Source organism: Budorcas taxicolor, chromosome 2 (genome assembly GCF_023091745.1).
Source record: "Budorcas taxicolor isolate Tak-1 chromosome 2, Takin1.1, whole genome shotgun sequence".
NCBI lineage: Eukaryota > Metazoa > Chordata > Mammalia > Artiodactyla > Bovidae > Budorcas > Budorcas taxicolor.
In genome coordinates, this window is record NC_068911.1 from 21,020,317 (window position 1) to 21,036,555 (window position 16,239).

General features: G+C 45.8%; 1 protein-coding gene across 1 annotated transcript in view; it reads right to left on the minus strand.

Moving 5' to 3' along the window:
- PRKCB (protein kinase C beta) overlaps positions 1-16,239 on the minus strand; it is a 381,711-nt gene that overhangs the window by 30,447 nt on the left and 335,025 nt on the right. The window contains exons 11-15 of the mRNA XM_052659473.1: positions 15,979-16,070; positions 14,124-14,186; positions 8,432-8,570; positions 3,517-3,597; positions 3,117-3,224 (exon numbers count right to left, since the gene is read on the minus strand). Of these exons, the coding sequence (XP_052515433.1) occupies positions 3,117-3,224; positions 3,517-3,597; positions 8,432-8,570; positions 14,124-14,186; positions 15,979-16,070 (483 nt within the window). The remainder of the gene's footprint in view (positions 1-3,116; positions 3,225-3,516; positions 3,598-8,431; positions 8,571-14,123; positions 14,187-15,978; positions 16,071-16,239) is intronic.

A 16,239-nucleotide genomic window follows, 5' to 3' on the forward strand; every position in this document is an offset into this window, starting at 1 on the left:
AAAACCCTTTTCTCCATGACCCACTTAGAACCCCAGCTGTCTAGGCAGGCAGGGCTGTGAAGGGGAAAGTCCTGAACATGCATGGAGCACCTACTGTGTGCCAACACTATGCGAGGAGATTCCTCTTCTGTTACCTCATCATTTAACACTCTTTCAAAATTCTGTATAGTGAGGATTATTTTTCCATCTTCAGTGATAAAGAAACAGAAGCCCAACAGATGCAAAGTAATATGCTCAAGACTGTGCATCTAGGAAGCGGAAGGGTTGAAATGTACAAATAGTCTTGAGTTCCCAAATCCCCCACTTTAAAAACCCAAGTCACAGGGAATGCAAACTCGAATATCAAGAGGAGGTTAGCATGTAACATGGCAGTGCCAGCGTTAGTAACAGCAGGAGTCATAACTCATTTTGGAACAGAGTGACAGACTTTCAACTGAGTTCCTTGTATTAACTCATCTCCTGATCAGAGAACCCTGTGTGCGGTCCCATACGTGTGTCCCCAATCTGCAGGTGAGATGGAACAACTTCCTGGCTGTCACGGGGTTAATAATGCCCGGACTTGAATTCAAATGTGGGTTTCTGCCCAGAAAAATCAGGAGAGGAGAGGACACATTCTTATCTGAAGGACAGACCAGCTTCCAATACAGCTGACTGATGCCTTCCAGGAATGACAGACCAGTGTGGAGAGATCAGATTTTTCAAAAGAAACTGGAAAGCTGAATGTTAGAGGAAATCCCCTGATCTTTAAAGGTCGCCATTTTTTTTTTCCCTCCAGTGATTTTATTTCTTTGTTTTCATTGGACAATTACTGCTTTACACAGTTGTGTTAGTTTCTGCTGTACAATGAAGAGAATCAGCTATATGGAGACGTATATCCCCTCCCTCTTGGACCTCCCTCCCATCCACCCCCATCTAGGTCATCACAGAGCACTGAGCTGAGCTTCCGGTGCTTTGTAACAGGTTCCTGCTAGCTATCTGTTTTACACATGGTAGTGATGATATATGTCAATCCTAATCTCCCAATTCACCCCACCCTCTTCCCTCCCTGTGTCTATACATCCATTCTCTAACGTTGGCAACTATTTAACAAACTAAGAGCTCCCTCTCTCCCCACCCTGTGTAACTCATCTCCTGATCAGAGAACCCTGATCACATGGGCGGTCCCATACGCGTGTTTCCAATCTGTAGATGAGGTGGAACAACTTCCCGGCTGTCATAGGTTTAATAATGCTCAGACTTGAACTCAAATGCGGGTTTCTGCCCAGAAAAATCAGGAGAGGAGAGGACACATTCTTATCTGAAGGAAAGACTGGCTTCCAGTACAGTCTCTCCCTCTCTCCCCACCCTGTATGATGACTGTAGGGGTTTGCCCTGGCCTTGTTCTATGCCCTCTCTTTGCCAAGGGCCTCTTTTAAGCTCCTCATGAACAGCTCAGCTGGTAAAGAATTGATCTGCAATGCAGGAGACCCCAGTTCGATTCCTGGGCCAGGAAGATCCCCTGGAGAAAGGATAGGCTACCCACTCCAGTATTCTTGGGCTTCCCTGGTGGCTCAGACAGTAAAGAATCAGCCTGCAATGTAGGAGACCTGGGTTTGATCCCTGGGTTGGGAAGATCCCCTGGAGGAGGGCATGGCAACCCACTCCAGTATTCTTGCCTGGAGAATCCCATGGACAGAGAATCCTGGTGGGCTACAGTCCATGGGGGTCACAAAGAGACGGACACGACTGAGTGACTAAGCAAGCACATGAACCTCTCCACGCCCTCTACCTCCTCTTCCCTCTTCCTGCCTCATACCTTCAAAAACTATTTTCAAACTATAAATTTTGAGATGTTAGGGACTGAGATGAATTCACATATGTCTTCCCCAGGGGTATTTGCATCCTAACCTATGCAGCTGACACACAAAGCTTAGGTGATTCACTGAGAGTGGGAATTCAGGCGGCACGACAAGGTGCTTCTAGATTGAGGTTGACCCAGCTGTTATAAACCTCCTGAGTTCAGCTTTCCTTCACTCAGGCCAGCTCACATGCCATCTGATGGGTTAAGAAGGGCAGAATTGGGTTGGGTAATGAGAAATCTGCAAACACCATGAGGATCTAGAACCAGCAGCCCTGGTTTGTCCAGACACACAGGTGGGCATGCTCTAACCCTGGCACTGCTGACTGGTGGGAAGGAAAACTTCATAAAGGCAGCATCTCTGAGCCTTGTTCTCTGGGGTCTCACAATGTTACTTTCCTTCTTTCATCAGAGCTGAAGAGTTACCACATTTGAATAATGTACTTAAAAGGCAGTGGTTTTTAAGCAACACAGGGACATTTTCACAGTACAGATAGATGCCAAACTCAATCTCTAGCAGGAAGACTGAGGTGTGTGCCTTTGGAAAAAGCACCACAGGTCATCCTGATGGTGCCAATGGGGAGGACCTCTGGTCTCCAGGTATTCACCCATGTCATTGTGAGCATGTCCTGGCCAAACACAAAAAACAAAAACAAGCAATCCTTACCCAAAACAGGTGTCCTGCTTTGTTCACAGGTAAATTTGCATACATCACAATGTACAAACTTGCAAACTTTTCAGTCATTTGTGGGTTAGGGGGAGAGTGGCGGTTGGGAGACACTCAATTTGGGTCAGCTTATCTAGAGGATCCCTTAAACTCAATAGTGTGATTATATTCTTAGGACAAAAGTCACACGCTCTTACTATTAACTAAACTCATAGGCCCCAGCGCTGAGTAGGCTGACCGGTCATGCAGCACCCCTCTTGGGTACCTTCCCCAGGTTCCAGCTTTTTGGCAAAGTTTCTGGGCTCGCCACCTCATTCATTCCATAAGACTTCCTCTGTGCTGGCCTAGAGCCTGGAGCCCAGCCAGGAGCAACATGCTGTTGCAGGCAGGCCTCTATGGTGCTTCGGTGTGAATTAGAAGAAAGCTCCCTTTCCTCTGGGAGGCAGCAGGTCTGTTCCAGGCTCACAGGTTGGTCAGTGGACCAGGGGTGGAGTTTGACCTCCACTACCCCTCCCCCGCCCCAGGCACAGCATCCTTGTGCAGGGCACGACCTGCACCCCTGAAACCCTGTAGGTGGTGGTCCTGGCTGCCAGCTTTAAGGGGCTCACTCACCCCTTTGCAGATGGCCACAGCTTCCTTAGACATGGACTTCGGATAAGCCACGTTGTGTTCCATGATCGACTGGAAGAGTTCATCCTCGTCCTCCCCTTCAAACGGTGCCTGTGGAGCAGAGCACAGGGTGGGAGAAGGAGACCTGCAGGAACTATATCCCCCACCCAACTGCCCCAAACCAGCATGCCCAGCTCCCTGGGGTCCACAGCCAAACCATACCCAGGGCTTCCAGGAAGAGGATATGGAAATGGGGTCAATAGACTGGGGTAACCCCAAGGTCATGGAAATCACAGAGGGTCAGAGCTGTGAGCTGGTATCTGGCTGACACTCTCTCTTAAAGAAACCACGGGGCTGGGGGTGAGGGAGGACTTTCCTTACAAGTCACTTAAAATTCAATTACCTGCCCAGCCAACATCTCATACAGCAGGACGCCAAATGCCCACCAATCCACGGACTTCCCATAGGGCTGATAAGCAATTATCTGGAAAACAGAAGGCATCCGTCAGGGAGATATGCAGGTTCTTACAGTGGCTGAGAATGAATATGCGCTTCTCTTACAATAAGAGTGGCGCATCCCTTGGGGGGTGGCAGGGGTGGGGGGAAGAGTTCTTCCTTTTCCTGACACCCGCTCATTGTGAAAGATTAAATTGGCCGTCACAGTCCCAGATGTGGGCCTCTGTCTAAAGGAGTGAACAGGGAGTCCAGTGTCCACCGAAGCTATTTCTTTACCTTAAGAAGATGGATATCCTTTACAGAGATACCTGCAGGCGGGGAAGGCATCTGTGTATGTCACACTGTCTTTTCAAAGCACTTAGTACGGTTATTTTTAATTTTAATACAGTCAGCACAGCATTTTAAAGGAGAAAACTCGTCTTTCTTTCTCATGATAAAAGTAATAGCATTTACACAACAATGTGACCGTAAGTAAGACTACTGAACTGTATGCTTAGAAATGGTTAAGACGGTGATGTGTTTTTTTGCCACAATTAAAAAATTTTTAAGTTAAAAAATGTAATAGCAGTTATTATTTATTTAAAATACAGATATACTACGAGAATACGATTAAAACAGTTTTTTATCAAGAGAGACATTATGATTGATATTTGGTCCATTTTCCTCTAGATTTTTTCTATTAATATATATTAAACTGTGTGTGTATGAATGCACTTTACATAAATACTTTAATATATGGAACTTTAATAAAGCATTTTATTCGTTTAGAATTTCCATGCTAATATCTGTACATCAACATAACCAGCTTTTTCACCTCTGCATAATGTTCCATCGGATAGATATACCAAAATCTATTTCATCAATACCCAACTGATTACATTTCCTCCATGCAATTAGATATGCGGACATCTGTCCAATTTTCTTCCCTTAAGATAAACTCCTAGGAGGAGAACTGGTGAATCAAATGGTATATCTAGTTTTAAAGGTTTTCATACTTATGACCAAATTGCCAGAGCATGGTGAAGTCTAGAACAGCTGTGTGACCATCCATTAGGATGTGAGTGAAGTGAGTGGGTGAAGTAGCTCAGTCGTGTCCGACTCTTTGTGACCCCGTGGACTGTAGCCTACCAGGCTCCTCCGTCCATGGGATTCACCAGGCAAGAATACTGGACTGGGTTGCCATTTCCTTCTCCAGGGGATCTTCCTGACCCAGGGATCAAACCCAGGTCTCCCGCATTGGAGACAGACGCTTTAACCTCTGAGCCACCAGGGGCCCCCCATTAGGATGTAGGGGTGAAAACTAAATGTATCAAAGGGATTAGTTAAGGAGTTAGGGATCGATATGTACACACTGTTATGTTTTAAATGGATAACCAACACGGACCTATTGTATAGCACAAGGAACTCTGCTCCATGTCATGTGGCAGCCTGGATGGGAGGGGAGTTTGGGGGAGAATGGATACATGTATATGTACGGCTGAGTCCCTTCGCTGTTCACCTGAAACTATCACACCATTGTTAATCGGCTATACCCCAATACAAAATAAAAAGTTCCAAAAAAAAATGGGGGGGGGACTGGAACGTGAAACAGCAAAGGTTAAGGGGTTGAGGACTGAGGGCCACACAGTCCAGAGCTGGAACTGTTGTCACCCAGCCTGTGACCCCAGGAGATGGTACTTAACGTCTCTAACTCTCAGTTTCCTAATAATATCTATGTCACAGAGTTTTAATAGGATGAAAGAGAAATATGTGCCTCTCACATATTATGCCCTCAAAATGTCAGCTATGACTTAAAAGTTCTCTAATTCAGTGATAGTTGGTTTTACTCAACAAATGTGTCTGAGCAAGCTTGGCTATTAAGCTTGGCTATAAAGGCTGTTTATCCACCTCCATCTCCCACCTTGGCATCTGCCCTGAAATCACAAGTGTCCTCTGAGGAGAACTGCCTGCAATGGATGAAGGAAAGCGTTCTGTGAGAACACTTATTGAAAGTGTTTTCACACTTTTAAAGTGCTTCATGTCTCTTTTGATCCTCATGACAACCTACCAAGTTAATCCTTTCACAAAGGGAAATAGAGCCTGGGAGGTGAAAGAAGTTGCCAGAGGCGAGGGGGTTAGTTAATGGCAAAGCAGGGGGAAACCTGACCTGCAGTTTACTCCTCCCACCAGCAGGCTGCAGGCTCTGGGCTGGAGCAGGAGGCAGTTTCCCCGGTAACACAACCTGGGGCTTTAGGAACATCCAAGAATCTCTGAAAGCCACACATGTGGGGGCCCATACTGCAGTGATTCTGATTCCATTCATCTAGGGTGATGCCTGGCCATTCCCATTTTAAAAGCTCCCCAGGGACTTCCCTGACCATCCAGTGGTTAAGACTTTGAGTTTCCAATGCAAGGGTTCAATCCCTGGTTGGGGAACTAACATCCTGCATGCTGTGTGGAGGGGAAAAAATTGATTAATTACAAAAATAACAAAAACTCCCCAGGTGATAGTAAAGGGCAGCAGGCTTTGTGAACCAGAGATCACTGAACTCACAGCAGATCAAAGAACTGTATCTGATATCCTAACTAATTAATACAGTGATAATAAAGCAATGTATGTCACACAGGGACAACTCCACTGGGTCCTAATAAAGGGTTAAGTGCTCAAAGGATTACTTTTCAATTCCTCAGATAATACACAACTACATTTACCTTGTGCAAAATTAAAACAGTATACAGACTAAGATTTACAATGGCCTTATCCTCAGAGGCAACCAGTGTTGTAAAACCAGTCTGGAATCTTCATGCATCTTCTATACTTCTGCATGCGTATCTACATGCTCGTAAGAAACATACAGCAGCATTCAGTGTATTGTTATTTACCATAAATGGCATCATACTGTATTTATCATTCTGTAACTTGATTTTTTCCCTCTTAACAATGTTTCAATATCTGCATATATGTCTCATTCACTTTTTGAACTGAGGCCTAATAGTATTCCACACTGAGGAGGGCATGGATGGTAACCCACTCCAGTAATCTTGCCTGGAGAATCCCACGGACAGAGGAGCCTGGTGGGCTACAGTCCAGGGGGTCGCAAAGAGTTGAACACGATGGAGTGACTAAGCACAGCACAGTATTCCACACTATAAATCATTCAACCTATTGCCGATCCTATTGCTTGATTAACAAACACTGTTCAAGTTAATACAGACAGGTGTGCTCTGATCTTTATAAGGGCTGCATAATATTTCTTTCTTTTTTTATTAAATTTTTATTTTTACTTTATTTTACTTTACAATACTGTATTGGTTTTGCCATACATTGACATGAATCCACCACGGGTGTACATGCGTTCCCAAACATGAACCCCCCTCCCACCTCCCTCCCCACAACATCCCTCTGGGTCATCCCCGTGCACCAGCCCCAAGCATGCTGTATCCTGCATCGGACATAGACTGGTGATTCGATTCTTACATGATAGTATACATGTTTCAATGCCATTCTCCCAAATCATCCCACCCTCTCCCTCTCCCTCTGAGTCCAAAAGTCCGCTATACACATCTGTGTCTTTTTTGCTGTCTTGCATACAGGGTCATCATTGCCATCTTTCTAAATTCCATATATATGTGTTAGTATACTGTATTGGTGTTTTTCTTTCTGGCTTACTTCACTCTGTATAATCGGCTCCAGTTTCATCCATCTCATCAGAACTGATTTAAATGTATTCTTTTTAACGGCTGAGTAATACTCCATTGTGTATATGTACCACAGCTTTCTTATCCATTCATCTGCTGATGGACATCTAGGTTGTTTCCATGTCCTGGCTATCATAAACAGTGCGCAAATAGAACTGCATAATATTTCTTAACATGAATTGCAACCCTTTTCCTTCACTGGTAGTCACTGAGACTGTGTCCTATTTTTTATTATTAAAAATAGTGCTGCAATGAAGAAAGGACTTTGAAGACATATCCTTCCGAGTATGGTGTGTGTTTCTGTGTCTGTATGTGTGTATGTTGCAAACTAGATTCCTAAAAGAGGAGGAGTTTTGGTAACAGAGTAGGCAGGTTTTAAATTTAGTGCCAGGTTACTTAGTGACACAGGTCCTCCCATCACCATTGTTACATATGAAGCCCTAACAGTCAGGAAGAGAGGAATTCGAGAATGTCCATTTCCAAGACTCTATGCCAAGCTCGCAGTTCCTTTCCATAAAAATCCAGTAACAGATTGCAGGATGCCACCTTCCTGAGCACCACTTCAGAGAAAAAGGGAGGCTATCATCTGGCACAAATTTTTGTACCATGACACGTTGGGGAAATCCATTCTGTAACTGACCGCATCCTCTGGGAAGGGAGGGGGAGGCACTAAAATCTTCACACTTTCATTTATATCTTAATCACAGGAAGAAAAATGCTGAGTCTTTTAGGATTCAGCACAACTATTGCACACCTGTGTGCACACAGACCCTGTGTCATACGTCTGTCCCAGGAATCAATCTCTCTTTCTCTTACTCCTTCTCTGCCTTTCCGTCTCCCCTGAACACACGTTTCAGTGGCATAATTAGGAGGTATCATATGGCCATGAGCCACAGCAGCTTGACGAAGAATCTTACTGATGTGTGGTGGATGGTTCTTTTGAGTTTTATTTAAATTTTCTCCCAAACCTTGATGTATTTTGGGTCTGAGCTTCTGGGATGTGTGCTAAGTTAATTTACATGTGTGATCTCAAAGGAACGATTTAGAGTCTAGGAGAAGGACCAGCCTGAGGTCCTGCTTGTCTGGTACCCCTTAGACCTCTCCTAGCTGCAATGTGGCCATCTAGGGCTCAGGGAAGACATCAACACAACACAGACACGCCTGAGGGGTTGGCATCAGCTCACCTCGGGGGCGATGTAGTCTGGGGTGCCGCAGAAGGTCTTGGTTGTCACCCCATCCCAGATGTTTTCCTTACACATGCCAAAATCAGCGATCTTGATGTGGCCCTCGGAATCCAGCATCACATTGTCAAGTTTCAGGTCACTGTGGGGACACAGATTCAGGGGCTGAATTAAATGCTGTTTCTTTTGAGTCAACAAACATCCACTTACTACGTGCAGAACGCTTTACCATGCCTGGTGGGGGCACAGCAGTGAGTACAACCCAGTCCTCACCCTCCAATAGCTTATGATCTGGCAGGGAGACACGAGGGTCTGCAACCCTCTGTGCTTTTCTTTTCCTGTAGCAGCAACTGTGCCAAGTATCTCGGGAGGATGCAATGAGACAGCAACTCTGAGAAGAGCGATCCACAGACAGCTAAATAAAACAGAAGCTTCCTCCATCTGGGCAGAGAATCCACAGAAGTGTCCTTTACCTGGAGGCATCTCTAGAGATGACCTTTGCAACATCAGGATCCCCTACGTTTCATAGGAAGGTTTTATACAAAACTATCATTTAAAAAAAAATCTCTGAAGAGCATGAAGGAAAAAAACCTGACTGAAAGCATCTTATTTACCACCAAGAACCCCACGCTCCCCTAAGCCAGTTCCTAGGTCATGAACCCAGGGGTTTCTACTGACTTCCAATCAAAACATATTTGTTGCACACCTACTTTGCGACAGACACTATTCTTGGAGCAAAGTATATTATGAACAAGATAATCAAGCCTTTTGCTCTTATTCAGATTAAATTCTAGTAGAGGGATAAAGTCAATTACCAAGTATTCAAATCTATAAGCAGGCTTATTGTAGCTTCTGATGAATCATATGAAGGAAATAAAAAGAATGATGAGGTGGACAGGAACGGGGGGAGGTTACTATAACAGAGGATCAGGAAGGTATCACCTTCAAAGAGTGATGCCCTAAATGACACGGGCTCCACTCTCATTCTACGTCATCTGTGTTGATGGGGAGAGTTTGATGTTTGGGGACCCTTGCATATTTCCAGCATATCTGATGACTCCAGTAGCATTACACTTTCCTCCTCCCGTAACACTGATTCCAAAGTCATCACTTGGGTGTTTCAGCACCCATGAGTAGGTATGATCTATGGGCCAGACTTCCTCAATCCCATTAGAAACCCAGCTTCCTCAAAGGTTAAGGGATCTACCATTCAGTTCAGATCTCTCCCTCAAATCACCTTTGCTGGGTGGTGGACATCTGTGGCTCTGCCTATTCTAGAATCTTGGGGTGAGAACATCCTAATATTTCTTTGAAGAAACAGCTTCCCTGATTCTCAAGCCATATGAAGTTGGTGATACTGATCTTAACTTCTGCTTCCAGGAGTGGTCATGGTTGCCTGTCCTGGCCAGTGGAAATACTCCATCCTGCTAGTCACAGTGGATCACAGTTCCTGGTCACAGTTCAGGATTGGCCATGTGACCCCATATGAGCTGATCAAAGCCTCTGAACATTAACATCAGCCCCAACATTTTTGCTGGCACCCTCAGGAAAGATCTGGACTCTTTACAGCAGGATTGCTCTGGTGGTAGAAACTAAGTCTGGTTGTGCAAGGGGTCACCAGGTGGGGGGAAGAAAGCTACTATAGATATAGCAGAACTCAGAGGGAGCGAATAAATGCTCATAACATCATTTGAGCCCCAATCCTAGACTTTTCCGTTATGTCAGCCATGCTGCTGCTGCTGCTAAGTCACTTCAGTCGTGTCCGACTGTGTGACGCCATAGACGGCAGCCCACCAGGCTCCCCCGTCCCTGGGATTCTCCAGGCAAGAACACTGGAGTGGGTTGCCATTTCCTTCTCTAACGCATGAAAGTGAAAAGTGAAAGTGAAGTAGCTCACTCGTGTTTGACTCTTCGCGACCCCCTGGACTGTAGCCTACCAGGCTCCTCCGTCCATGGGATTTTCCAGGCAAGAGTACTGGAGTATTTCTTCTTCGATGTCAGCCTTCTCCGATGTCAGTCATAACACGCCTCATTTAATGAAAGTTCGTTTCAATCGAGTTGCTGTCATAATTTTCAACTAAAAGAATACAACCTGAAAATATATGTCGGCATCTCCTATCTGTGTCTGTGAGGTCTCTTCATCCAAGGGGAAGCCCATTTGCACTCCACTGTTTACCAACAGCAGCACCATCCTAGGATCTCTACTGCTGTCCATGGTACTACCCATATCCAACCTTCATGCTTCTCTACAAGCCACAGCGGTCTCTGAAGGCCTGCTTAGAACTTAGAAAAGCTAGACTCGGAAGCAATAAACATACCAGGTCTGCATGTGATTTGATTAACAGAGACCCATGACATTTCCCTCAGCCTGACCACATGCCCCTAAACAGGCAGTTGGGGCAACCCCAAAAGTGATGACATCTCTGTCTATTATAGAAAAGGAGCTTCCAGTACTAACAGCCAGCAGGTCATGGGGCTGGAGCAAATGGTCACATAATAATGTTTTGATAGTCCACTCCATTCTTTTGTTTAATGCAATAAATCCTCATCTATGCTTCTAAAGGGGGCTGGCCAGATGTCCTCATGTTCACAAATCCATCAAGAGCAAAATCAATACACATTCCAAGGATGGCAATCTACAAATCAGACACTAAGTTTGGAAGACTTTCATCTTCCCCTCGCCCAACATCTCCAGCCGTGGTCCTCAGAGGGGACAAATCTACTATGAGTCCTCACCCTCTTTACTTGAGAGCTGTCCAAATAACCAGAGACCCAAATGAAGAAGAAGGGCATTTATAACATTTAAAAGGACTTTGTGTGGATGTGCTCAGTTGCTCAGTCATGTACGACTCCTTGTGACCCTTTGGACTGTAGCCCACCAGGCTCCTCAATCCATGGGATTCTCCAGGCAAGACTACTGGAGTGGGTAGCCATGCCCTCCTCCAGGGGATCTTCTCAAGCCAGAGATCGAACCCGTGTCTCCTGCATTGCAGGTGGATTCTTTACCCGCTGAGCCATCAGGGACGCCCCTAGAAAGACTCTGCCACCATGAAACCAATCTCTGTGAACTTATAAAACCATTTATCTTCTGTCATGTAAATTTTTTGCAGTTTTCATTTGATTATCAATTGCCGTCTCCACCAAAGTTCCTGATTGTGAGCAACAGAAACCAACTCTGACTCTTTCAACCAAAAAAGGAGTTTTTAGAAAGGAATTGGGGGAGCTCTGAGAATCTCCAAAAAGGCTGGCGGAGCAGACTTGGAGGCTACGCAGCCATGAACAATGACTAACTGGCACAGAAACGACCCAGTGAGGGCGCCCCTGATGCCACCACTGGGTACAGACATTGTCCCTTGTTCCATGAGGCCCTCGTGCTGGACTCTGGGTGCTATTCCTAAGAACCACTTCCCCTCACACCTCTGGAAACTAGACATAGCTGATGACTATGTCCACTCTCCATCCTACAGGCTCTGCTTCCTGGCCACTAACTTCCGATTCAACGTCTTCGGTGAATGTGATGAGCATCAGAGCCTGAGTTGTATGTCTGCACTTCCTATAGGAAGGCTGCAAAAGTATCTGCTGTGTTAAATCTTTAGAGGAAGATATGGACTCCATTCCTACCCACAAATGAAAGGGGTTCAGAGGGTGAGTGGCTTAAAAGAATGACAAATATAATGGAGGAGGAAAGGAAGAATGCACAGTTAGGAGAAAAAGCTTTGCATTCAGGCATGGTCTAGCACCTAGAATCTTAATCTTTGGATTTTATGACTTGGACCGATGGATCCCAGATTCCAGTCTAATTCTCTGATATATCAGAAACCTTGCCTTGAATCCCAGACCTGTTGGCAAGAACTCAAATCACTTTCTGTCCTGGTTCCTCCCGTGGGACTGAGTTTTCTTCCAATAAACTTATAGTCCCTTAATTTATCTTCTCAGCAATGCTTAAGTGCCTGATTCTATTCTGGTGGAAGCCCATCCCATAGAGGAGTCAGGTTCAAATGTCAGCACATAAGGAGAAAATCGTGTAGAGTGAACAATGACCCATGATCCCCTGTTCTTTGGTTTAAGCACCAGCTGAAGTCATCAACTTGAATGTAGGGGTCTTCATGTCATATGGAAGATAATGTGTACCTTTCAACACCAGAATTACATTCAGTACAAGATGCTCCCACTATGACAGTCAAAGGGGAAGCTGGGGGAATCAGAGGCTTCACGAGTCCCGTTTCATGCATGCATGGTGACACATGTTCATTGAGGATGAGCATGACTACACTATTTACAGTTGAAATTATTATGGTCACTCGCTGTTTCTATTTCTTTACTGAGATCAGGGCTGTGCCAGGTAAAGCCACTCTGTTTCTTGACTTTCATTCCTCTGTTATCAGGAGCACACAGGCAAAGTGGGGACTCAATGCACTCAGGACCTGCTACCTCAAGGAGTGAAAAAAAAGCCCCAGGACTCTGCAGGATTCTGGCAAGGACCCTCACCTTCCATCCCACCAGGGCCAGCAGCCTCACTTCCACCTTCTGCCTTGAGATCACCAAGCTAATCTCTTTATGCCTTTTATTCCTGTGTCCTTCAGTTGCTTTAGGAAGACCAGGCTTCCGAGGGTCTTCCCTAACTCTTCAGACCCCAATCTCATGCTCTCTATGGAATGTCAGGCAAGCACCACCACCCAGCCCACATCAGCCCCCTCTCCTATTTGACTTCCCTCCATAGTACTTCTCACTATAGACAGCATTTTTATGAGTTACGGGATCTGTCTTCCACCACTGGAATCTGAGCTCTACAAAGGCTGGCCTTTGTCCGTTTTCTTCACAGTGCATCCCCCCACCTAGAGTAGAGGCCAGTATATGATATGGTGGGCTTTCAAGAAATGTTTATCAAATCAGTGAATCAAATGGACTTTGATGACTCTTCAAGATCTTTTAAACAGACCCTCACTTGGGCCAAGTGTCCTTTGGAAGCCCCGTGCCACATGCCAGCCTCCCTTGTACAACAAACCAGCCCGAGCCTGCACTGGAATGCTTGCATCTATGTGGTATAAGGAGAATTATACACCCTGGACTCACTGACAAATAGCAGCCCCAGGCTCCACAGTCTGCCTTGCATGAGATATAAAGTGGGATGACTCATCCATCTATGATCATACGCTTGCTCCTCCAAAAATGGGCAAATGCCAAGTCCTGAACTTAATCCTGTCTTTCAGGGCAAGCTACTCAGAGATCCATTCCCAAACTGTAGTTACATAGCACAAAAAGAAAGAAAGAGAGTGAGAGAGAGAAAGAAGGAAAGAGAAAGAAAGAAAGAAATTTGTTTCATAATAATATGATCCAGCACATTCTGCCAGCCAAGTCTTTGCTTGCTTCCCAAATGTGGGGTCCACGGGGAAGAGAAGGATGTGCTGGGTCCCCAGTGGTTAGCCTCCTCCTCTTAGAGCAAATGGTCTCACATCTGAGGCTCCGAACCCTCTTTGGAGGCAGAGTCCATCAAGATCTTCTATCATCATACAGAGCTGCCCAAACTTTGCCAGGGCAGTGGGCGATGCTGCCTGGCAGAGCACATGCCCAAGTTAGTACTGGAGGATTCCTCCCCCACCATGGATTCTAATTTTAAAAGCAGTTAAAGAAAGAGGCAGGGAAGGGAGGAGCCGAGGGAGCCGAGGAGATGGAAAGTACAGCAGTGTTCGCTTACCGGTAAATGATGCCCTTGCTCTGCAAGAAGAACAGACCGATGGCAATTTCGGCAGCGTAAAATCTGAAATTAAAAAAAAAAAAAAAAGCAATGGAGAAATTCAAGGACACCATATGCCTGCAACTCTCAGAATTCAATACAATATTGAGCTGAGCATAGGGCATGAATGTCTCACCATGGATGGTCAACCACACAGCTCATAAAACGAAGTATGGGAGTCTGGATGGATGAACAGGGTTTAGAGAGCTATGAGATTGCTTTAAGGACCAAAGAGGGTGGGCAGAGGTTCAGCAACTGTTTAGTGGGGAGGAGGCCACAGGATATGATGAACTGGCTAGAGAAGGATTGTTTCAGATGACAACAAGTTAAAATATCTCAATGACAATACCTAACATCTGTGGAAGGCTTACCATCGACCTTGTATCATTTCAGGTTATTATCTGATTCAGTCTTGACAATAACCTTATAAGGTAGTGGCTCTGTGGTAAAGAATATGCCTGCCAATGCAAGAGACACAGCTTCAATCCCTGGGTTGGGAAGATTCCCCTGGAGAAGGAAATGGCAACCCACTCCAGTATTCTTGCCTGGGAAATCCCACGGACAGAGGAGCCAGGTGGGCTACAATCCATGGGGTCACAAAAAGTCAGACACAGCTGAGTGACTAAAGAGCAACAAGGTGCTACAATTACCTCCCTGTTCCTCAAATGAGGAAACCGAGGCTTAGTGACAGGAAATACCCTGACCAAGTTACACAGCTAATAAACAGCACAGACAGAATTGGAAACAGCATCTGGCTGAAGTGTTAACTTTTCATTTTCAAAATCTAAGAGAGAGATTTTGGGAGACCCAGAAAGCCCAGTTGTAAAGGCTGGGCAGGGCTTTGGGGAACTCTGTAAAGTGTCCTGACAATGTGTCTCATATGATAACGGAATAAAGGTCAGTGGTCAATTAGATGTTAGAAGTCCTTTTACTTCTAAGCAACCCATTAGAATTGTGCCAAGACACACAAATGGCATGACCTGGAAGCAGGGGAATGGTAACCCTCCCAGAATCAGTGCTTGTGACCTGGGCAGGGGGGAAGAAAGGGGGCAAGGCTGAGCTGCATGGGCGCCAGGAGGCCTCTGCAATGACAGGATGGGGCCCTGGGTGAGCCCTACAGGCTTTCTGGAGGGACAGTAGGAGCCCAGCAACCTCCCTAGGAGAGGTTAGCACGGCCGATCCTGTGACTTGCCACACACCCATTCACCAACTGCAGGGAGACCCAGGATGAAATGAGTGACCGGCTGCCTTGTGGGCTGAAGGTGATGGAATGGACTCAGCAGGGGAAACAGATTTCCAAAAATCCAGAGTCAGTCTCCCCACTCCAAGAGCCACAGAGTGTAGTCACTATGCAGCTTGAGCTTTCATCTCCCTGGAATGAGGACAGCTAAGAGGGAGCAAGAACGTGAGCAAGGAAGATCTGGGTCAGAATTTTGGGTCTGCCTCACACGAGCTCTGTGACTGTGAGCAAGTCTCTAAAATCTCTGAGCCTGGCACATGGTAAGCTCTTAACCAATATGAGCAAAGGAAAACACAAAGCCTACAGTGACATTCCCCAAGGAATTTTTAGGGCTTTCCTGAAGAGCCAGGGGCAAAACGTGGAGGTCAAGAAATAGCTGTGGTTTTCAAGCTTCCAGCTCTTAGCGGGTGCTAAGCAAGAAACAAATAGCCCATCTCAGCAGAACACCCTCTGTCCCGGCCACGCATTTCTCTTAAACAAGAAGCCCAAGATATTTAAAATTCTTATTTGGCTAAAAACCCAAAGGAACTAACCACCCACTTATTCATCCCAAGGGAAAAGCACAGCGCCACTTACACGGCGTGAGGCTCCTTGAACCTGCCTACTTGCTGGATGTGGTACATGAGGTCACCGCCGTTCACATACTCCATCACGAAGTACAGGCGATCCTGGGAGGAGACAGCAAAGAGCAAAGTCAGCCTTCTGGAGTTTCTTGGGCCCCGGATGGAGAGCAGGTAATAGCTGAGATTTATGATCCAAACCCCCAGGACTCGACGACAGGCCAGGTGCCTTGATTCCCCAAATGGATTATTTGTGCCATTGGAAGTACACACGTGA